At 43.7% G+C, this 24,554-nt stretch overlaps 1 protein-coding gene across 1 annotated transcript; it reads left to right on the top strand.

Moving 5' to 3' along the window:
* Positions 1-759: 759 nt before the first annotated feature.
* On the top strand, positions 760-2,180 carry LOC142900815 (beta-1,3-galactosyltransferase 2-like). The gene has a single exon (XM_076045355.1). It carries the CDS (start codon positions 789-791, stop codon positions 2,052-2,054), a length of 1,266 nt encoding a protein of 421 aa, XP_075901470.1. The 5' UTR covers positions 760-788; the 3' UTR covers positions 2,055-2,180.
* Positions 2,181-24,554: the final 22,374 nt, after the last annotated feature.

Below are 24,554 nucleotides of genomic sequence, written 5' to 3' on the forward strand. Positions count from 1 at the left end.
GACTTTGATGGCGCTCCATGTAAGAGACCTGCCACCCCGGGAGGATTTAACAACGAGGGAAAACGTAGCAAAGTAAAATGCAACAGCAGTCGTCACCGCTCCTGCTGCTCAACCTGCTTTCATCAGTCTTCCAGATTATCCGTTTCAACAGAAACCATCTCTGTAGCCTTGTGGCTAATCTCTGTATGTTTCATAACACGTCAGCCATCTTTCATCCTGAGTCTGCCTCTCTCTTTTTCTTAAAAGCACCTTTTACCATCGCGGCTACGAGGTAGGAGGTGTCAGAACTTGTTTGAATAAGAAAGGAAAAACCCATAGGTGCGCAAAGAAAATACACTTTGCAACTCAAACTTGACTTGTGGTATTAACCAAGCAGGTGTCAGTGCTGTTTTTGTAACAAATAACCAAGTCTTCTTTTCTTTGTTTCTCCTTTTTTTTTTTTCCAAATCAGACAGCATAAACACACAGAAGGTGACCCGTATTCTATCCCGAAGGAGACAAGGCGCAGCGCACGATCTTGTGTTCATCTGCGGTGCCAAAAAAGTGTCAGGGCAAAGCATCCGTGGCCAGAGGATCATTGGCTTCCTAGCTCCATTGGGGGGGCTCCTAAAACCCAGCTCATAGCCGCACTGAGGGGATCGAACGTTCCCCTGACTCCACCGAGAGGTTCACTCCAACCCATCTGCCAACTCAGATAACCCTCTGACTGTTGGCAACCACATGTTTGCGGTGATTGTATGTGACCGCCGCCGCCGCAGCAGCAGCCACGTGCAACTCCGATCGGCAACATGCAGTGGAGACATTGCCCCATCAAGATGACCTGGACCGTCAAACGTTCGCGCTTCCGCACCCACGTGGCGGGCCTCTCGCTGGCTTTCATCTTCACCCTCTTCTTGTTCTTTAGCCACCAGGACTGGCTGTCGGGACGCAATGGGGCCCGGGAGAACCCACTGGCCAACACCGTTCGGGGCTTCCGCAGCCCCAAGGGCGACGCCAAACAGAGTCACTCGCTGAGGAGCCTGTGGAGGGAGGCGGGATATATAGCGCCAAAGCCTCTGCCCAACCTCAGCTCTCAGCAGGCAGACGGGCCAGCGGGGGAACCAGTGGGGGGAGGAGGAGGAGGAGAAGGGGGAAGTGTCAGGATGGGGGCAATGGGCCTTGGGGACTCCATGAGCACTAATAACAGTTTACAGAAAGAAATGGGTGTGGGAGGGAGACTCAGCGCCCAGCCCTACCCTTACATCCTGAACGAGCCCTTCAAGTGTCGGGACAGTACTCCGTTACTCATACTTCTAATCACTGCAGCACCAAACCACGCCGACGCTCGAAACGCCGTGCGTATGACGTGGGGGAACGAAAGCGCAGCCATGGGTTTGGGGTTTGTCCGTCTTTTCCTTCTCGGCACAACAAAGAGCCCCGACCCCTCGCTCCAGAGCAGACTGGAGGAGGAAAGTCGCGTTTACCACGACATCATCCAACAGGACTACCTGGACTCGTATAACAACCTGACCATCAAGACCCTGATGGGCATGAACTGGGTAGCCACCTATTGCCCACGTGCCACCTACGTCATGAAGACAGACAGTGACATGTTTGTCAACACGGAGTATCTCATCCAAAAGCTGCTGAGGCCGGAGTTGCCTCCAAAGCAGAGGTACTTCACAGGCTTCCTGATGAGTGGATACCCACCAAATCGCAACAAGGACAGCAAGTGGTACATGCCGCCGGAGTTGTACCCGAGTGAGCGCTACCCAGTCTTCTGCTCGGGAACAGGGTACGTGTTTTCAGGGGACATGGCCGAGCTGATCTACCAGGCGTCTCTCAGCATACGGAGGCTGCACCTGGAGGACGTTTACGTGGGGATCTGCCTGGCAAAGCTGCGCATCGATCCGGTGCCCCCTCCCAATGAGTTCCTTTTCAACTATCTGCGAGTGCCTTACTCTAGCTGCAAGTACAGTCACCTCATCACGTCCCACCAGTTCCAGCCCAATGAACTCATTAAGTATTGGAACCACTTGCAGAGCAACAAGCACAACGCATGTGTACGAAAGTAAGTGCTGATTGGCCGAAGAGTAGTCCTGTGTATCTGAGCTCGATTGCTCTCCCCCTTCATCCTCCAAGCACCCGGATGTCTGTCACAGTAAATTGAAACTGAATTTTGAGAAGCGAATTTGAATTGTGAGAACTGAATGTGAAGATGTCGAGACAGTTGGATTTTCAGTGACAATCAATTTTTCAAAATTGAATTTTTCAAATTCAAATATAAATGATTCAAATTCAGTTTCTGGTGGCACATATTTCAGCCTATAGTTTATTCCCTTCGATGTGAACTATATAATGAGCAATTTTAGTCTAAACTACCATTTTAAAAGCCAAAGCTTGACCTTGTACCTTTTTTTCAATCATTTCATTTTGGTTTTTGTCTGCTGCTTGCATTGCCCTGGAGCTACTGCGCCATCAGAAAACTGAATAGGAAATGAGCTGGAGAAATTGTAAGCATTTCCCACAAGCCATTGGTCATTAATTATTTCTATAATCCGACACTGTGTTCAGTGGACCTCGGAGAAAAACATTCATCTCCAAATAGAAGAATTTGGAAAGAATTTCATTCTCCTTGAAAACCTTGTGAGGACGACCAACCTCAAGTTTGAGTAACTAAGTTAATATTTGACTTTCCCCCTTGGGAATATGAAATATTGTGATAAACAATATATGCGTTGAGATTTAATTAGACTTTAAATATAAATGCATATGGCATAGTAGTGCTGCTAGTGTTTGGAGAAGGGCCTTTCAACATGCTAAGTGTGCATGTGCATAACAATAATAGGTCATGCATAAATACACACTTAAGTGCACAGGGCCACCAGCAAAAAAAGACCATATAATTGGGTAATGACTTTTTATAGCCTATATCAGATCAAAGTCATATTAGCGCACTTGTGGAGACCAGTGGCTTCACTCACCATTCATCGTCTCTTTGCGATCAAATCCACGAGTCATGAGACTGTTTATGGAGCTGTAAAAGGGGCAAAGTTAAGAGATTCTGTTTTATAAGCCGCTAATCATCAACCTGAAGCACAACATGAGTGGCGGAGAATTAGACGCCTGAGCCACGGGCTCAGACACAATAGCTTTGTTTTTTAGCGCACAGTCACTCATGTAAGAGTTGATGGCATCTCACTATAATCTTAGTTCGGCAGAATTTAGAGGATTCTGGGAGAGGAATCGCAAGCTTATCTCGAAGCCCAGAGATGCAAAACTGCTTATCTGTCAAGGCAAACAAGTATTAGACATTAAAAAATAATAAAATAAAATCAGCGCTCACTGTTAGTACATTGTTCTTTGACTCTTCTTCGATCTTGGTGATGAACCGCTTGATATGAGTAACATCACAACATAATCCCTTTGACCTTCGCAGCACCCTTTATTTTTTTTAAGACAACTCAGTACTGTCAAATAAAGGCTCTTCATGCTGTACCGCGTCTGACAGTCTGCCGCTTGATCTACTAGGACAGTAGATTTTGATAGCATAATGCATAAGTATGTACCCATTTCGCAGTTCTTAAACGGTCTCCATCACTCGCACTACAGGAAGTGACACGATTAGCCACACAACAACAGGAGAGGAGCAGCAATAGCAAAGGTGAGCAACAAAGACAAGACATGCTTCGACAAAATCTGGGACAAGCATAAAGCAACTGTCATACTTAAAAGCAGACTAACCAGCCTGGTTTTCTTTTCCTTTATTTCCTGAAAGTTTATCTCCTAATCCACATTCTCACCTGGTTACAACAGAAACAGAAGTGTGTATAAGTGTGTAAGTGTATTCCAGAAGCCATAGAGATTTTCTTGCCTGACTTTGTAACAATAACAACAGTGCTGTTCCTTAAAGTAAAGGTCTCAATTTGCGTTAAAGGTGGCTTTGTCGGGGGTAAATTGCTGTCTACACTATTTCTAACACTTTTTTGTTTGACATAGCATCATTTGTAGGACAGTATTACAGAAAAGCAGCAAGAGTGCAGAGCTTCACGTAGCAAAATATTGAGCTTCTCTGTGGGAGTGGCCAGGATAGATAGGATCATGAATGCCTCCATCAGAGGGACAGCGAATGTAAGATCTTTAAGAGATAAATTCAGAGAAGCTAGCTAGACAGGGATGGCTTGAAAATGTAAAGAGGAGGGTGAGCGAATGTAGAGCATTATAATATGCTATATTTAAACTTAATTCCATTTTGATTGTTATGGCACATTATTGCTCATTTTTTATATATTTTTTGTATTTATATTGCACATTATGAGAGTTGTTCTATGGCTTTGAAAGCTTTTGTTTGGGATTAAATGTTTGTCATCTTACGCAAAGGAAGAATACTTTTCAAAAAGAGAGGTTTTATATTTGTTTCTTTTACATTTCCAGCTTTTATATACTACCCAGACAGCAAAACTACCTTATCTCTCAAGCACTGCTTTATTTTACTTTTACCTCGTCATCAGCCACTGATCCAGGGTCTAGCTCACAGGAAAGCCCAGACTGCCCTCTCCCCAGTGTCTTCCACCAGCTCTTCCGGGGGCACCCCAAGGCATTCCCAGGCCAGCTGGGAGACATAGTGTGTCTTCATTGTGTCCTGGGTCCTCCTCTCAGTTGGGGATGCCTGAAACATCTCCCCCGGGAGGCGTCCAGGAGGCACCCTGACCATATGCTCAAGCCACCGAAGCCGACTCCTCTCTCGATGTGGAGGAGCTCGTAAGTAAACGTGACGTGACAAATAAAATCTTTGAAAAAATTTTAATAAATATAGAGCAAGGATCTTGCTCCCAGTTAGCTGCCATCTTGCACCGGCATATTTCTAAGGAAGCCTGGTGTGGACAATCCAGCCCGCCTGACAAGCGCGTTTCATATTTATGGCGAATGGTCGCATCCTCAAATAAACCAGTGAAGAAGAAGGTGGACGAGAGGTAGGTTTGTGTGTGCAGACCAATGTAGCTCACTGGCAAGCTCAGGATGGAAAGAGAGCACTGCAATCTAAAATGCTGTTTCTTCTTTAAAATCTCCAAATATTATGCATTTGACCTTTAAACCAATGCCACCACCTTACAAAGTCAAAAACACGGAAACGGGGAACCAAATTTACGTCTCACATGATGAGTCTGGGCAATGTGTAATTCCGTATTCAATCCACTGGCCCCAGGTATTCACCATCTTCTATTAACAGTGATTAAAGTTATGACTCAAAACGGAAGGATGTTGAAGAGGGAGAGAAGGGGTTGGTATCATTCATGCATAGCCTATGGCGAGATTACCAGCCTGCGGTAAAAGGTTGGGGGGGATGGAAGAGGCAGCAAGAAAAAAAACATGGTGCTACAAAAAGGCAAGTGAAAAAAAGAAATGCCAAGACGTATGAACTCCTCTGCTCCTGGAGAGAGGTAGCAAGATTGCAGGGAAGCAGGTAGTGATGCCAGGCCACTGTAAAGGGGAAAAGAATGAGGAGGAAAGCAAAAAATAGCAGGGAGTGCGGGGGGGGAGGAAGTGATGAATGAAAGCGAAAGGAGCAGTGACTGATCAGTATTGAAAACCCGTGCAGCTGTAAACGCGGTATAAAAGGCTAGCAGTGCAAACGGATTGAGATGTCTGCCATGATGGAGTGCAGGCTACGGCCCGGCTTTAACATCACTGCTCGCTGCTCCTCAGAAACCAGAGACGAGAAAATACACTTGAGGAAGAGACAAATCTCCTGACCTTTCCCGGAGCAGCCAGGACTGAACCTTCGCTAATACCTCTCTGGGGGTATGAATGATGAGTCCTCCTGGAAGGTTTAAAAATGAGCAATAGCTGACTTTGACTGAAACAATTGAAAATGTTTCTCGCTGCATAATTTCTGTGGAGCCAGGCCAGGAGCAGGATCCAATCATATGGCGTCTCAATTACTGTCTCGAGTAACTGGCCTGCTTTGAATAAACACGCTTAATGAAGCAGAACCAAGTTTCGACTGAATCCTCTTGATAAATCATGTTTCTTGCAAGCTTGAGCACGTGATCAGTTTGTTTCAATTCAACTTTAAAGTATTTGAAAGGTAAACAAATACATGCAACACAAAAATAGTCTCCTATGTAAATAACATGATTATATACATATAATTTCATTTGATATAATACAATTTTTTGGAATATACATAATACATTTTTTTTTCTCATCCACATGAGCTTGCTGTCAAATTCACATCAGGAATGAAAGCGTCACTGTCCTGAAACATGTTATCCAATCACAATTGTCAGGTTGTGTCAAGACCTGGTTAGCGGGCTCATTTGTTGGTTTGGACTTCATGAGTCCACGTGAAGGCAACATTTCTGTAAGACTAACTACTCAGTTTGAGTCCATCAGTAATCAAAAGATCTTGGTTCGTGTTGCTAGAACAGGAGTGTTTACTAAATCTATGTGTTACGAAGTGACCAAATAAATTGACTTAACTGAGACCAAGAAACTACCAGGACCAGGGGTACCAACACCAAGACAGGACCATGTTGAGACCAAGACCTGAAAAAGTGCTGTAGATCCACAACACTGATATAGATTGTGGAAGGATTTGGGCATGTTTTGGAGGTGACGCAGCTCGTGAGAGGACAAGATGTACAAGCACAGCCAGCTCCGGGCTAATATACATTGTAACATACATTCATTCATCTTCCATACCTGCTTCTCCTGTGGTCTGGATCACTGGGTCAGGGTTTTTTTTGGAGTCTGTTCCCATTACTGTCACAGGGCGAAAATTGGGTTATACCATTGGCAGAAAATGGCTCTTACATTAGTTTTGTTGAGGTGTGGATTGATTCAGACAAAGCACTACTGAAGGCCTAGGTGTGGAATGCACCGCCCGCCACTGGGTTATACCCTGGACAAGTTGCCACTTCAAGAGCTCAGGGGCGTGGGGGTCTGCTGGAGCCTCTCCCAGCTGTGATAGGGCCAAGGCAGGGTTCATTAATATTTTCACAATGCACATCAGTGCAGGGGAAATTAAAAAAAAGTTTTAAAGTATAGTTCCACTTCTTTTTTAAAAAAAAAAATTTTCTCCCAATTGCCACAATTGTTGTAGCCAGTGCCTGTTGTTCTGGGACCCAATCTGCTCAGCAAACAAAATAGAGGAGCAATAAACGACATGAGATAAGCAGTGACCGGATATTAAAGAGCAGGATATCCTCAACCTCTATGTGACAAGCAAAGTTCAAGGTAATTTGTCAGAGTCTAAGGCAAATATTTACCTGTTTCGGTATCGTTTATCCTTGAGCTCTGCCTTCTGCTCTTTACACAGCATAATTGAAACATTTCCACTTGAGCCACATTGTCACAATACCCATAACGCACCGCAAAGACAGCTCCCGCTAGATTGCCTCTTTTGTTTAATGGTCGGATGTAGTCCTCTTATAGTTGTTTAAATATTGATGGTGTGGTAGCACTTGGCTAGTTTTATGTCACGTTATAGCTCCCCCTGGTACTCCGCATTGTAAATGCAATCTAAAAAGCAAGCTGCAGTGTCTAGGCCCCTGGTTTCTTCCCCTAGTGTGTACAACTACAATAACCAAGTTTGAGAAACTCTTAAAAAACACCTCAAGTCACTCGGAGTACTTTAAAAGAATGTGTAACATTAACATATCATAATCTCACAAGAATGCACTGGCAACCCAGTTGTCTAAATTGGATTAAGAGAAACTTTGTAAAAGTTAGTAGTAGCTACTTTCTTGGCCTGTCTACGTTTTCTTCAACAGATTTTTCCCAATCTTTGTGAGACCTTGATTTTCATAAAAACATATTAATGTCTCTGTGACTACTCCTCAATTATTGTTGTTGGCATCCTTCTGTCTCGGGAGACAATGGTTTTAAAACTGCACCCAGGTCAGTCTGTGGTTGAGTTGCAGAGCCTGCTATGGCTGTAGAGTCCGATGTGGGATCGACAGCACCGCTGGCCCTTGCTACAGGTGTAGTTTGTGGTGGAGGCAGCGGGGGCAGGCTGGAGCCTTTGTTGCCGGCAGGTCCTCTTTTCCTCCCACTGGATGTCCCTCATTTCTTCTGCCAGCAGGACGTCAGCTGGGCAGAAGCTGCAAGCTTTCAGGTCTCCCTTGCAAGCACCATTGTAGCTGTTGGTCGCGTTCTTGTGCAAGCACACGATAAAGAACGTCCCTTGGAATGTGACCGTCATCCATCCTGCACTCGTGGCCGAGCCAGTGCAGTCGTCTCTGTGTGAGGACGGCGAACATGCTTAGCGTACCTGCCTGGGACAAGATGCCTGCATTTGTGACATGATTCTGCCAGGTGATGCTCAGGAGTCGTCTGAGGCAGCGCATATGAATGCGTTCAGCCTCCGCTCTTGGCGAGAGCACCGAGTCAAAGCTTCGCTGCCGTAGAGGAGGGTACACAAGACACGCTTGGTGCAGCTTCAGTTTTGTGATTAGTGTCAGCATGGTGTTGTCCCGCAACCTCTTTGCTAGTCAAGCCATGGCGATTGCTGCTTTGCCTATCCTTATATTGAGCTTATCATCCAGGGAAAGGGACTTCTCAGTGTGTTATGATAATAATGTGAAGCTGTATTGATTGCTGCCTCTTTATTTTCCATTCTGTTTTATATTTGTGCTGTGCTGCTTGCGGTTTGTTGGTTCACAATTTGCATCACCATTTTTTTTTTTTTTTTTTAATCTGTGCGTTGCTGTTTGCTGTTTGCTGAGCTTTCTTGACCACCATACAAATCCGCAAGCAACACTAAATGTCAGGACTTTCACAGCCGACTTCCCCTACATATTTACTTTTGTTACTCTTGCTAATGTGGGATTGGACAGTGACCATTTAAGGGAGGGACTTAGTGAAGGTTCAGGTTATGTCTTTCAATTCATTTCAGCAGTTTTAATGACAAATTAAGCAATTATAAAAAAGAAAGTCTACAGATTTTGTGTTCGCCTCTTCACGTATATTGTTCAAACATCAGATGCCGAAGAAAATACCAATTCAGAAATGAAATAATTGGCAGATGGGCCAAAGAAGCAGATAGGACTGGCTGATCCTTAAATGTACATGTGAATTTGCAAATTAAGTGAGAACAAAATGGTACAAAAGGTGCATATTGGACGACACAGTGAATATGTGGGTAGTATGGAATCAGCCTCAAGCTGACTGAAGCTATTGCTGATAGTCAGCAGTGTAATCAGCTGTTTTTTAGACTTTCAAATTAAATAGCCCAGAGTGGAGCTACAGCAACAATAAAATGTATTTCCTCCTGACTAAAAAAACAAACAGCATAACACATAACATGCTTTAGTCTGTGTGTACATATATATATGTATGTATATATATATATATATATATATATATATATATATGTATATATATAAATCCCGGTAAAGACCCGGTTAGGAGACGTCACAATCGCACCCACGCTGATTGACAGGTGGTCTGCGACAGGATCAGTGAGCGATTCACACCACAGATGGTGACAAGTGTTATGAAAATGAATTATAAAATGATTTAATCAAATGCTGTCAATGCTCCTTGTCATTTCACTGCATTGTCAACATACACGGTGCCCATTTTTTATAAGTTTGCAAAGGATCATAAATCAATGTACCATTGCCAGCAAGCTCTTTTTATATACAGTAACCCACGCAAATCAAGAAAGGGGAACTTTCCAATTATCTCTCCCCAAGCCTGTCCGCCCTCTCCCTGATGAGAAGCTATAGCAGGCGATGCAGCTCCTCCACCTCTGCCAGGCTCATGTTTCAGCGCGCTGTTTACCCTTGCACTTTCCGTGGTGACAAACTAGAACAAATTGCAAGGCCAAGAGTGCATTACTCGGATTATTGGGTAATGCACTGGTAAAATACAACCCTGACAAAATGTTGTTGTTTTTTTTCCCGGGAGAATCTCAGAGACATCATCCTGCAAAGTGGAAAACAGGGTTTCGGCTATCTTCTAACAATCGCTTTCAGTGCTTCAGGCTTGACTGTCTTGTTGTTGTGCATTTGGCCACCGTGGCACAGCACCCATTTTAATTTGGGAGAGTTTAACACTGTGGCACCACAAACCTTTCCACTGTCTGCCACAAGAGACCAATCCAAGCCTCACCCCACTTATGGGTGAGCTGTGATCTCGCCTCAAATGGTTGGTAATAACAGTGACAATGCATAATCTGAATGGGGCTTGATTTCTCATTGCCTAAGAGTGTGGGCAATTATGCCATTCACATGAGCTTTAGTTTAATTATCTATGTTGCACAAGAAAGAACGATTGGTGTTTGTCATTTTGAACGTATCTCTTTGTGCTGTGGGTCTGTTTAGAATTTTTTTTAAAAAAAGAGAGAGATTGTATGTCTGTTGAGTTCCATATCCCTGTATTCAAATAAAGTCCAAGAGGTGACCGAGAAAAATAGTGGACTGTACTGAATCTGTATCTGAGAGTCTGAGGACAGTCGCCGTTAGTTGGTGTAGGAGGAAAAAGATTTCATCCCTCCATTGACCCAAAACCCAACTGAGAAATACTCGTGGTTATTTTACATCAGTAGATCCTTCTGCAATATTAATCATTAGGCTTTGAAATTCCAAAGTTAACGTCAGCACAGTTGTTTCAATCTGTCTCAATACACACAGTTGCACACATACACAGACCCTCGCCCCCAGCAGCTGGACACCGGCCATCTCTTGGACTTCCTCCTTTAACCGAGCTGCTCCTGTCTCCTCCTTTAGACCTTCATTAAACCTTGTCGGTGGGTACTTGCAGCGCGGTGTAACACACAAAAGGATGCTGCCTGGTGCAAAGGAGACCATTATGTGATCAGGGGGAGAGATTGCAACCAAGGCCCTTTAGCAGATGGCAGTAAGGTCGGATAATATCAGCATGTTCTTCGCCTGTATCTGTTTAATGGATTTGACTAGACGGTGGCAAGACGAGAAAAGGAAAGACACCAGAGCAAAGATTGAAGAGATATTCTGGAGAGAAACTACAATGACATAAAAAAGGCTTCCAACAAGTCTCTAAAATTTCTTATTAGTTTAGAGAAAATGTAATAAAAAATACAGCAAATGGAGGCGAGGCAAACACTGTCATGAAAAGGGCCACCAGGTGCTGCTAAGCAAAAGAACAAAACAAAGCAAAAACCAAGAGGAGTCAAAAAAGAGCTAAATACGAAGGGAAGGAAAGCCTCGTATTTTATTACATTGTATTAAACCAAAGTGCTGCTGCTCAGCACCTGTAAACCCAGATGTATCTTTATCTTTTGTTTTATTTTGTCTTGTTTTAAATATCTTACCCTGCCCAATCCCGGTAACCAAAAATCCAATGGCGTTGTCACAGTTTCATAGTACAAACCCAAACTGCGTAGCAAGGAGGAAAATGGGCGAAGCAGAGAGCTTCCAAACCAGTTTGACAGCACGTTGTCAAACAACAAGGGTTGTTTTCTGAATTAGGGGTTGTGATCACTGTAAGCAGCCAGCTAATAACCCACCGGTCAGACGTCAGCTGAGAGCAAAGACAATCAGGGCTGTGGAGGCCCGCAACACCATCGGGCAGGCAGGCAGGCGACAACACATCTGCCCAAGGCGCTCTTTCAGATTTAGTCCAACATGAGTGGGGGTGTGGCACGAACGAGCAGCTGGAACAATACAGCTGTGATACGTAGCGGCGGACTGTGCGCTAATTGGAGGATCAACAACTTGGTTCTCAGCTCCTCCAGTTCCCTTCCCGCCACACTGTCCCTGGGCACGACGCCTAACCATCAATTGCTTCCAAACGCTCTTCATTTGATTGTCTGTGTGAATCAGTGAACTCCTCTGATGGACAGGTTATTCACATGGCCAGCAGCATGGCACTGGGTGTATTAATAGGATGGCTGTGGTCTGTCTGTAAAGCATTCCAAATAGTCCAAAATTTTGCCAAGCACTGTAAAGCCACTACACCATATGCAGTCCATATTCAGTATATGGTTGCATTTATGTGTATGTATGTCATAGGTGGCAAAAGTATTCACTGTCAGTACTTGGGTAAAGGAATGAATAGTTGTGTAAAAGAAAACTTAACTACTAAACATAAAACTACTGATTCAGCTCCTTCACTCAAGTATATGTAAGAAATGAGAGATTCTGAAATCTACTTGAGTTTAAAAGTATTATGTTTCTGCAATTATTGAAACAATGCATTCGTTTTCACGTGCATGTTTAAAGTTTTAATAACAATAACCAATGTAACAACATATTTTTACTTTCTTACTTCCTGCATCTGATGCATATACAGAGAGTTTTAGAGAGAAGCGCACACTGCAACCTAATTTATAAGGGATTGAGATCTGCAGTCTTTGCTTCACTTCAAAAATGATGGAACTATCATATACACACACACAGCCGACACACATGGCAGCAACTCAGTGCATGCAGCCATGAAGACAGGGTGGAGACGACTTACTGAAGTTCAAAGTGACCAACAGAATGAGGAAGGAAGGGGGATTGGAGTGACTTTGAACGTGGCACGGTTGTTTGTGCCAGACGCGGTGGTCTGAGAACGTGACAACCATCTCCAGGGTTTACAGGAGAACGGTCCGGAAAAGCAGAATCCAGTCAGCAGCAGTTGTGTGGAGGAAAATGCCGTGTTGATGTCAGGGTTCAGAGGAGAATGGACAGACTGGGTGGAGACTGTAGAAAGGCATTGGAAAGTCAAATAACCACTAGTGACAACCGAGGAATGCAGAATACCATCTTTGGATGCACAACACGTCCAACTGTAAAGCTGTGTGTGTACATACAGACCCAGCACTCGCAAGTTGCTGGCGTTAAGTTTTGTGTGTTAGTTTAGTTGTTGTTTCTCTCGTGGCTTCCTGTTTTATTTTGAAACCCTCTTCCCTCGTGTCAGCCACCTTGCCCCTCCCTTCTGTCTGATTAGTCTCCCCCATCATGATTGTGTTCACCTGTTCCCCATTATCTGGTGTGTATGTAGTGTGCGTCTCCCCTTCCTGTCTTGTGACAGCTAGTCTTGTTAGGTTAACGGAGAGACAGCACCTCCATAGTCACAACGCAGTATTTCCGGTCTAATATCTTTGCTTTGTGTGGACTTTTCCTGTGGATACTTTGTGCCTGTTGAATTGGAGAATTTTCTTATTTTTCCTCTTCGATGGTAATTTTCTGTTTATGACTTTGATCATATTTTTCCTCTTCGGAATGGGGGGTCGGTTATGCAACCAGTTCTTCGCACCCCTTCAGTCATGCAGTGAGAGACATTTGTGCATATTTGATTTCAATTTCCTACGCAAGATAAGCAGCAGGTGACTTTGCTGATTGGCACATGTGTGATTGTAGGTGCTAACAAGCGAATTCAGCTGCTGGAGTCCTGCTTGCTTGGAACAGAAACATGACTGCAAAGTGGATATCTGCATTTCTTACACTTACAGCCCACACATATATTCACACGTCAAATGTGGAAGGCTGTTGGAAATTATGTTTATCCTTATAAAAAAGGGAGAGGTTTGATGCTGGCAAAGTTATAAGTGAAACATATCTTGCAGATCTTGTTTGCAGTGACCTAGAAATGTGTTTCAATTGGGAAGACAGGCAAGATAGAACAAACTAATGGTCAAAGTAAAAAAAAAAATAAGAAAAAGCTTCAGGATCTTGATGTCGTTCCGAGTGATCTTTCAGCATCTTTTGAATGTGTGACTTTCATTTTGTTGAGTGTTTCTACCTTTCCAGTTATGAAACAACATGAGACATTGCCCGTCTTTAGAGAATATCTCTATTTTATCATTTCAGGCTGTAATTATGATATATCAATTGAGCTGAAGGCAAAAAAAATGACCACATCAACCAATTGGTTTTGTCTAATTTATTGTCTTTTGGGCTAAAGACTTCAGATTAACTCCAGCATGAAGTCAAGGTGCCAAATTTCACCGAGCAGCTCGACAGAAGCCTTGTGATTTGAGGGCACAACACAGTAGTTTTATGGACAAACGTTATGATGACCAAAATGATACCCTTGTAATGAGGCAGTGATGCTTCAAACAGTGATTGCGTAAAAAGTGGAATGTCACTGAAGTATCTGCAGTAAAGCTGTATAAAGTTCACTGAATACGTCCGTACGTATTATTTTTGTCAGAATTCTTCAATATATCATTTTTTGTCTTTACTACTTTATTATAGGGGATTTTTTTTTTTTCTAAACACAACTTTTGGAAGTTGTTGTCCTTTTTGATTGGACAGTTAAGAAAAAAAATAGCCTGTGTTGCCCAAGCTTAAATAATTCACAGTTTGATTTTTAAAACAAACAAGAGAAAAACCAAGGCTGAAAAATATCATCGCTCTCTGTCTGTTGTGACCCTGGCTGTGCCTCCAGCTGTTTCCTGTGTGGCTCCATGTGTTTCCATTTTTCCCCTGTGACCAAACTGTGTCTTTTTCACTGTGTGTGTGTGTGTGTGTGTGTGTGTGTGTGTGTGTGTGTGTGTGTGTGTGTGTGTGTGTGTGTGTGTGTGTGTGTGTGTGTGTGTGTGTGTGTGTGTGTGTGTGCGTGCACTTGCTTGTGTGCACACAGATTTATGCATTCATGACTTCCCTCCTTGGCATGGGCCTCAGTTTCATCCTGCTTGTTTACTTCACCTGCCCACCCACCACGAGTCTGAATCAACTCAGAAGTGCACACGGTTTCAGGTTCAGTTCTTCTGCAGCACCTTCAGGCCTTGTCCCTAAAAACTGAACTTTCATAAAAAAAAAAATTTCATGCATACAGCAAACAAGAGCTGCAATAGGTCTGAACCACCATCAGTCCTGGGTTAAATATTAATGTAGTTTGTTTACTAAATATCAAATCACACCATTTAATGTTGTTGCCGGATTTAAAGATCCAGTGTTTAAAATTTGGCTTTATTTATGACTTTCATGTTGGTTAAATATTAACATACAGCCGATAACTACATAAATAAAAGTGTATACTCTCAGTACAATAAAAGTAATTTGGTTTTAGGGCTTAGAACACTTCTTATATGTGTATATAATAATATAGATAGAGCAAGGATCTTGCTGCTAGTTAGCTGCCATCTTGCACCGCCATATTTCTAAGGATGCCTGGTGTGGACAATCTAGCCCACCTGGCGGTGCATTTCGTATTTAGGGTGAACGGTGGCGTCCTCAAATAAACCAATGAAGTAGAAGGTGGATGGGGTAACTCGGTTTGTGCTCGCAGGCCAACTTAGCTGACTGGCAAGCTCAGGAGAGGGAAGGTATGGAGTCCCAAAGGAGACTGAAGTGAAACGCTGCTGCAGTCTGAAATGTCGTCACTTGATGTCGCTGTTTCTTCTTAAAAAAACACCAAATAACGCAAGCTTGACCTTAAACCAATAGGTCAAAGCTGAACTAAGCTGAACTGAAATTAACTAAACCCTATTCATGCTGCTTGTTTTAAATACAACATAATATATCTATAAAATGGTTTGTTTGTTGTCTCTGTGGCTCTGCACTAAACTGACAAGTTGTCCAGGTGCAACCTGTTGTGGAAAAGAGCGAAGATGCCGATGCAGGAATACTGGGATAATAAGTAATTTAATGAACAAACAATAAAAAGGGTATCGGAGCTCCGAGGCACAAAACACAGTAAAATGGGAGTGGGAGTGCGAGGAGGAAAGGAGGAAGAAGGTCTCCTATACACTGGACTGGGAGGGGAAGAGATAAGGAAGGGAAGAAGAGGAAAACAAAGCACAGAGAATCAGCACAAGCTGACACATTTACAGCCTCCTCTGTTGGACCACGAGGAGAATGTCTCGAGAAGGTTGTACTATGAAACAAACAGATTACACGTGCTACTAGTGATCATATGACACAGAATACAACATAATAAAGAATAACCCAAGAATACATATTTCCCATTACAAACCCCACCTTTGCCGCGGGACAATTTAGAAGTATTGATAGAAAATGAATGGATGGGATTTGCCTCGTAGTTGACAAAGATGTAGAAAACAACGCAAATTCTCTTTTGATATTCAAAAGTTTTTGCTGGCTAGCGTTGTTGGCACAGTTTCTTATTATATTTGCCTGAAAAGTGTAGAAAGTGAAGCCTTACCAAAGTAATGTAACTGTAATGTGATGGTTTTGTGCTGTAAAGCAATAAATACATATAAGGTACTAATAATATTGTACCTATTGTGGTCTTACAATGGTCCACTGCGACACATTATAAACCAAATTAAGTCATGTTGGCATTTAAAAGGGCTAGTCGCACATATGTACTCGCTAGCACTAGCACTAGGAATGGAAAAGAGGCATTTTCATTCCGCTTTTCCCTCAGGTCATTGAACACAGCCAGGGGTAACTGTTGGCAGCTCTTACAGTTGCATGAAGTCAATAATGTAAACAAAAAAGAAATTACAAAATGGAAATTCAGTCAGGAACACAACTATGTAGAACTGTTTTACTGCACCCACGGAAGCAAATAATGTCTCCATTGAGAAATTTCTACACTGTCTCTTAACAGCAGAGGAAGTGAAATGTTCTCAGGAGATAGTCAAGCTTGATTAGGCTGAAGTCACGGCGGATTGAGGTCAGAATGGACCAGCAAACAAAACTTTGAAAAATTGTCAGGGGAACGTGTATAAATAACAGTGAAACCTGACTTTGCCTCTGGACCGTGAAGTGTTGGGCAAACAAACAAATGTTTGAACAAGCTGTGAGATTAGCCAACCCCATGGGAGCTGCAGGAAGAGGAAGTGGTCCTTGTGAATTCAAAAGGGTTAAATATGGCAAGGTGAGGGGGCGGGGAGGGTAAAAAAAAAAAATGCTTTGATTTGAGCTCAGTTAGCGGAAAGATTGTGGAGAATAGGTGAAAAGAGAAATGGTTCTTCTTTTCTTGGTATCGTTGTGAAATAAGGCTTCCTCTTCAGGTCTCTACAAACTCTACACGAAATTGCTGATTGATATTCTGATTTTGCATAGTTTGTGTGGTTTTTTTCTTTCTGTGGTGACAGTTCTGGTAAGGCAAGGCAACAGCCGCAATGCACATGACACTTTATAATAACTATACTCTTCAAACGTGGACACAAAGGCTGTTCAAGGAACCTTGAACGTATCACCCGAGGCTAAACTCTGCCTGTGCTCAAGCAAGGTCGACTTTCTGCTTCTGCTTGTGCTTCTTTACTGTTGTTTGGGCTGGACATGCTGTTCTCACATATGGGGCCAAGAAAAGAGCTTGGCTATTCAAATTGAGTGGGATAAAGCATTTTATTGTATTATTTATTTATTTTACTGAAAAGCCTCTCCTCCTCATATTCAAAGCAGACAGATCAAACTTATTTTCTTAATAATGGTATTGCCACTTACAGCCTCTTAGCAGCTGCAGGGTCGACCCTTGGCCCATCACCGTCTCATGACAAGCTGCAAATGTGCTTCTTTTCATTGCCACTCTTTGTGCTTCTTTGTGAAAATGCCATGTTGCCATGTCATTCTGATATTTCTGCCATTGTTCTCACATTTGTGGTCATGTCGTTGGGCTGTTTCATGAATAATTCATTGCCGTAGTAATTCATTAGCTCTAGTCTGAATCACCTGATCAACATGGCAGACTGTTTGTTTACAAAGCCAAAATGTAAAACAGAGCAAAAGCTATTGACTGAAAAAGGCCGCTGTCACTCGTTTATTAGTCACAAACCGCGTAATTATACGCATGCAAAGAAAACAAAGGTTGAATTCTTCCTGGATCTGTCGCATAATTTCAGCACGCTGGCAGTTTTTATATGAAAACACTTCAAGGCAATATGTTATGAAAAGTGTGTGTGTGCGTGTGCGTGTGCGTGTGCGTGTGCGTGTGTGTGTGTGTGTGTGTGTGTTACATCAGATGGCAGGTTGCAGACAGGATGTTGGCTCCAACGAAGGCAGGAGAGCATATGGAACACATACCACCTTCATCATTGTGAAGGTCAGGATGTTGACTGCAGGCTGTGTCCAAACTGCACTCCTGTCCAGAGATTAGCTCCACCGAATATAGAGAGTTGGATAAGTCCCTTTTCCACTGCAAGAACTTTTTTTTTTTTTTTTTTTAAATATACCTGGAACTTTAAAAAAGCCTCCCTCAAACCCAAAACTTTCCGTGACTAAAAGTTCTTTGCCATGAACTTTTAGGAGCAGGGCCATGCTGCAAAGAACAGCGATCGGTGAAAAGCTTCTGCATCGTTTTGCAGCACAAAAGTACTGTGCGTTTGAAACTTGTTTATTTAATTTTTACAAGCTTCACTCTGTGTTTGATCATGTGGAAAATTGAGCAAAAGGAGAGAAGCTACAAACAGTGGACGGACGACTGGTTCCAGGGGCCTTTGAGCCAATTTGCTGATGAAGAAATTCAGCAGGATTTTCACTGCAGCATGAACTTTTAACATCAAGAACTTCATGCTGCAGTAATTTTAATATCACAACAGATTTGACATGCAATGGTAATTTCTTCTCTTTGACTGATTAAAAAAATTGCGCAGAACAGTGGTGGGTATACTACAACAAATAGAACATTTGTTGGTGATTCATGCATGGATCACTGACCGGTTTGGTATTTTTGCAGTCAATCACCAGTCGGGTTGGCCAACAATTTGGTGAGGCCATGGAAAATGACTTTCAATTAGCTCTGAGGAGATTCTGGCAAGCCATGCAGCGCCTCAAGGCAGGGAGTGGTGATTCCTCACACCATCTACAGTACAGGGAAAGCTGCTAACCTCAACTGAGGATATTGTTGAGGGGTGGAAGGTATATTTCGATGGCCTCTTCAATCCCACTAAAACATATTCTGAGCAGGAAGCAGACCTAATCAGACCTCTAATCTCTCGGATAAGCCATTTAAACAAGTCCGCGGCAGTGGAGCCCCAAGTGTGAATGAAATCCATCCTGGTTACCTCAAAGCTCTGGATGTTGTCGGCTGTCCTGCTTGACAGGTCTCTGCAAGATTGTGTGGACATCGGGGACGGTATCACAGGAGTGGCAGACACAGGTGGTGGTTCCTTCTTTAAGAGGGGGGGCAAAAAGGGTGTGCTCCGACTATCAAGGGATTGCACTCCTCAGCCTCCCTTGTAAAGTCTACTGTAGGGTACTGGAGAAGAGGGTCTGGTTGATTGTTGAACCTCAGATAGAGGAGGACCAATGTGGTGTGGTGAATTCTTCTGGTGGATTCGTGTGATGTAGATGTTGAAGATGAATGTCTTCACTGACACAGACTTAGTTGGATAAAAACTGGTTTATTTCAAAGAAGTCAAGAGTCAGACAGGCACCTAGAACGCCTGGGGATGTCTCTGGGCCAGATGTGAGCAACTCCGATGATCCTTTGTTCACATCACCTCTTATACCCCCAGCAACCAGGGAGGAAGATGCAGGAAGTGGAGGAGGATGTATGCATTCCATAGTTGCACCCCCAATGGCCATCTGGTTTCAATTTGGTGGCCGTAGGCAACAACAAGACCATATATGGACCCTAACGTCCTTAGGGAAGGAGTGCAGCAGCGGGTTCACCGCTGAGTTCACATCAGGCCATACACATAAGATCACATGAGGACATATGCATAGATTCAGATACTACAGTGGTTTTCATCCTGGCCGTCAAACAGTGGACATTGTTTTTATTCTCTTCAAGGTGCTGGAGGGTGCTTGGGAGTGTGACCAACCAGTCCACATGGGTTTTTATGGACCTGGAGAAGGTTTACAACTGTGTGGCTTGAGGAACCCGTTGGGAGGCACTTCAGGAGTACAGAGTGAATGGCCATTCAGAGTGCGAGTGAATGGACTGGATGTTGATGCTTTTGTCCAGGGGTCTGGAACCTATGGCTCACAAGCATTATGGCTTTTTTGATGACTGCATATAGCTCTCAGAAAAATGTTAGCTTTCAATTCTTAACACAATAAGTAATGAATGAGCCGGGAGCACTGCCTCCGACAGCGCGAGCGACGTGGTCATAGCTGCGGGTCTGCCCGATTGTGTAAAAGCATCACATTCAGCTATAGCTTTAGATATTGGACCAGCTACTGTGCTCACGGGTCACCACTGCAAAACTACAACACATACATAACACTAATCTAGTTAACAACACTATCAACAATGATATTCTACTTTACTATACAATGCAAAATTCGACTTAGTGGTAGAAGAGCCACACAAGTCAGCTTGACAGATAGATCAAGGTCACGCTGCCTCTTCAGACTAACCACTGTGTTGTTCTCATCAAAAGGACATCTCATCATTCTTTTGGGCAATGGTTTGAAAGTTTCTGATTTCACATCAGCCTCGGTCTACATGCCAAAGTGTGATGGAAATCTGTATTGTGCACCTGTGAGTGTACCTTTGAGTGCGGATGGTTGAGCTTCTAAAAACCACTGCCACCATTGTCTAAATTAGTGAATGCCAGCGTGTATTTTATGGCTCTCTTGGTGGTCAAACAGATGGGACGAGGTCCGTATCAGTGGGAGGCCATTTACATTCCGATGCCAGACTGCGAAAAGATGGGAAGAGGAAAAGGTTGAGCACAGGGTCATTCAAAAACACAAGACTTTCCCTGTGGAGAACAAAATTCGCCAGCTGTCTGAACACGTGCCTTGCGTCTTAACGAAAGTAATATGGGCGGTGTGAAACCGATGGGTAGATCGTTATCAGGAACAGCTTTGTCAATGCAATGTGGTACCTTAATTATCGAAATAAGATGTGAAGGGCATGTGACAAAATGCCTGCAATGAGCAGAGTTGCTTATCGTTTTAGATCAAGGTTTTTCCAAAGCGCAGCTACATATCTAGTAGGCCTTGTTAAGTTTTTGGATTGTGTGGAAATAGACGCTGCTTTGCGGTCAAATTCTTATACTCATTTGAAAAACTGTGCTGTGTAGTTCCTGCCTCCCTCCCTTTCTTCGCGTCTGTCTGTTTCTCCCATGGCTGCTCAAACCACATTCTTACATCCCCTCAGCAATGGAAGTGTAACCTTGTATCGTCAACGCTTTCAGTCGAGCCTTACACACCAGCCCTCTTCCTTCTGTTGCAACTGGCACCTTTCCTCTCCCATCGAGGCCGGGACATCACTCAGCCCGGGCTCTACCTGGACCCCCAATGTTTGAGTGACCTTCATACTTCAGGCATCACTGCAAAGTCAATCCTGTCTTTCTTAATAAAGCCAGGCTGCACCAAAAAAAAAAAATAATGAAAAAAGAAAAAGAAGCACGTGCTTGGCAGAAAAAGCGACGCATAGAACAGAGCGGTGGTGTGACTCAAAGCGCTGAGCATCCCGCGGTAATTATGTTACGCTTTATCGTCAAGCATCACAAACCAGCTGCATTGGTAATTATCTCGGCGCAGTTTACTGACATCACCTCACATCATTTCTGGGTAATGAGGATGAAAATTTCTTAACAGCTTTCTCCTGATGCTGCGATGAAAAGCAGATTGTTCATTCTAACTAGTTTCTTTTTTTCCTCATAGTCCTCTTCTCCTTTGCAGAGTTCAACTCGTGCATAATGTTAAAGATCATTGGCCACTTTTCTACAGTGTCACATGCAAAAACACCAGGTGCTGTTTCCAAAAGCGAGTTCTCTCACAGCAGGTTTGTCCATCAAGAGAAGCCGGACTTGATGGCTCCTCTGACAAATATCTGTTTGTACAGTATGTCGTTGGAAGAGCAACTTTATTTAATTAATACAAGAGCATGAAAAGTACCTATTCATTTTTCCAGGAGGTTAATAATTGAAATCACGAAGTCAATGCTATATTAATTCGGCATCACATCCCCGGATATATTGGGAGTATCATCTCCCATTTTGTGATATTAAAATCCTGTGATCTTATTGCCAATACAGACAGCTCTAGCAGATGAAGATCTTTTTTTTTTTTTTTAATGTTCAGGGAGAAGTTTTGGATTTTAGATTTGCAGGAATGAATAATGAACGAATGCCATGAATTTATGACTAGACAAGAAATTTTAAACAGTTCTGATGTGAAGCAACAACAGCTTGTCAACCTCAAAAGACTCTGTATTTAGTGCAACCTTCACTGGCTGTCCATCCACTGGAACGTTTTATGAAGTGAAACTGCAGCAGCTGCTGCTCCACTAGTGGCACAACTTTCAGAAGTGATGCAGGGATTCAAGGTTGGCTGCTTCCTGGTCTGGGCAATATTACCCTCCAGAGGGAGGGCGCATCAATCGTACTTGTCTGGAGGAACAAAAGCCTGCCTCTGCAGTCCTCAGAGGGGTTTGTTTTTATTTTTTTTATTTTTTTATTTTTTTAGTTTCCTCTCCTCTGCCTTTTTCTCGCCTCATTCCCCAATTGTTTTGGAAAAAAGAAAAACTATGGGCAGAAAGCTATGTCTCAAAATAAAACAAAATAGTATATCACTTCACTGCAGCACGAATTAGACAATTCCCTTGCATGTGTGTGCATGCGTGTCTGTCTGTGTGACAGACAGACACCACCACCCTCTGTGTGCTCTGGAGTGCATGCAGCAAGACACCTATGTCTACGTGTGTATGATCCTTTTTGTAATTATCATGGTTTATCTATACCTCTGCTTATCCAACCGTATTACTGTTACTTCTACCAACCATTTGGTCCCCTGCTTTTTGCTTCTTTGGTTGTTTTTTTTTTTTTTTCTTTTGAGGGAGTGGAACGGAGGCTCAAAGACGAAAGACGACAAATACTTCACTGTTGGTGTGGGGAAGGGGGATCACATTTCCCACCTGAACCGTATCCACAAAAAACAAAAACAAAAAAAAGATTACGCTCCCTGTCACAGCGTCTGAAAACAGCCGAGCTGTGGAGGAGTTGTTTGATATGAAAACGTGGCGTGTTTGGAGGAGCTTTAGCCGCCTGCTCTCTGCCGAGGCCCCTGTTATTTTAACCTCCTCAGAAACACTTTCTCCAGGTCTATTCTTCTACTCCTCAACCAACCCGCCCCTAAAAAAAAAAAAAAGAAGAAGAAGAAGAAAAAAAAAAAAGACCTTCGCCAGCAGTTTATTTCAACAGGAATGAAACCAAACGCGCCTGACACCCCAACCACCACCACTTCCCTCCTTTGAATTCTGTCGTCATTCTCGCGCGGGGGCCGCGAGGAAGCCGAGTGTGGCAGGTGAGAGCGTCTCGACTCGACAGCTGTCAGAGCGGCTCGGAAATGCGCGAACGGATGCAGGCCTGCGTCACCCGACGGAGGCCCTCGCCTCGGCCGCCGCGTGCAGGGCGAGGAGGAGGAGGCGGCGGCTGCAGTCGGCAGTACAGCGGGCACACAAACATCGGTGCGCGCGCGTGCGCGCGCGCTACCTGCACGGGTGGTTCCGTCCCCATGGCAACCCCTGTGATTGATCCCCCCCTGAGTTATGCGGTGGGCGGGAGCGGAGGGGGAATATTAATGACGGGGGGGGGTGGGGGGAAAGGACGAGCGAACGTGCAGACCGAGGCTCGCCGCTTAACGTTTGCCGGGAGAAGGATCAAAGACGCTCACGCTCGGCAGCGTCTGCGAGGCAACGCCGTCAACGCTGCGGGCTTCTGCGGATGAAAATATTCCCTTTGTGTGACCCCTGTGCTGCAGCTCACAAGCGGGCTAAAAAATAGGGGAGAGAAAAGAAAAAAAAAAAAAAAAGTCAGTGCGTTGTTGAATTCGAAAGATTCTTTTATCCCGTTTTTATCTTTACCCCTCAAAGATACAATATGCAGATCTCCGGGTCTGCCCTGAAGGGGCTTTATTATTACAGTATAGAGGAAAGAAAGAGAAAAAGCTGAGGTGTAACTCTTAATACATTTCCACCTAAAGGGATCGTTAAATCAAAATTGAAATTCCTCAAACTTAAGTGCCCGGGGTTTTGTTAGAGGCTTAGGTTGCACTTCTAGTCCACGTGACCACTTTTGAGCTTCATGGAGGAAAAGTTTCAACAAATCGGGAACCTTCGGTTGGAAAAGAACTCAAATCTAAGTAGCACGGCAAATGAAAGACATAAGAGGTCCCCACACATTCACTGTATGTAGAGGTGGCCAGAGTCAACGTGACGTCACCCATTTTCTTTAAATTAACTGAACAACACTTTTTCAAGCCAAAATATCCCCTGTGACAATGGCAAGTGACTCGCTGACACGGCAAACCAGAGAGCTGCTTGCCAAGGATGCTACAGGTGGATCATTTCGCCAATAAAGAGCATTGAGCACAAGCAGAAAGGGGACATAATGTTTTCCTTGTGACTATTTTGTCTTTAACCACACTTGTGATACTGGTGTTACTGGTTAATAGTGCAGTTTGCGTCAATGTCAATCGACATCGAAGTAATAATAAATAGTAGAAACTTCAAATTTGCCTTTAGAAAGACACTCACTTGTTAGATGAGTCAGAGGGCTCGGTCCTGAGGTGATGTTTCTCATCCTGACACACAAAGGTCTTTGATTCTGAAGCTAGAGTTCAAGGAAACACAACACAAACAGTGACATCTCATTTTACTGCTTACTGCCCCTAGAGGGCGCATCTGAGCACAGCATGTCGACCAAAACCCCAGTTAAAGACACCACTTTGGTATTTTTAGAGAGTTCTGAGTCAGATGCAGGTCCGTCACTGATAGTGGTCCCCTTGGTA

This window comes from Nelusetta ayraudi, unplaced genomic scaffold (genome assembly GCF_046127955.1).
Source record: "Nelusetta ayraudi isolate G7.1 ecotype Tasmania unplaced genomic scaffold, CSIRO-AGI_Nayr_v1 ptg000084l, whole genome shotgun sequence".
NCBI classification, from domain to species: domain Eukaryota; kingdom Metazoa; phylum Chordata; class Actinopteri; order Tetraodontiformes; family Monacanthidae; genus Nelusetta; species Nelusetta ayraudi.

Bases quoted from the DNA above. Each gene is read 5' to 3' on its own strand.
- LOC142900815 (XM_076045355.1), top strand. From the start codon at position 789: ATGCAGTGGAGACATTGCCCCATCAAGATGACCTGGACCGTCAAACGT.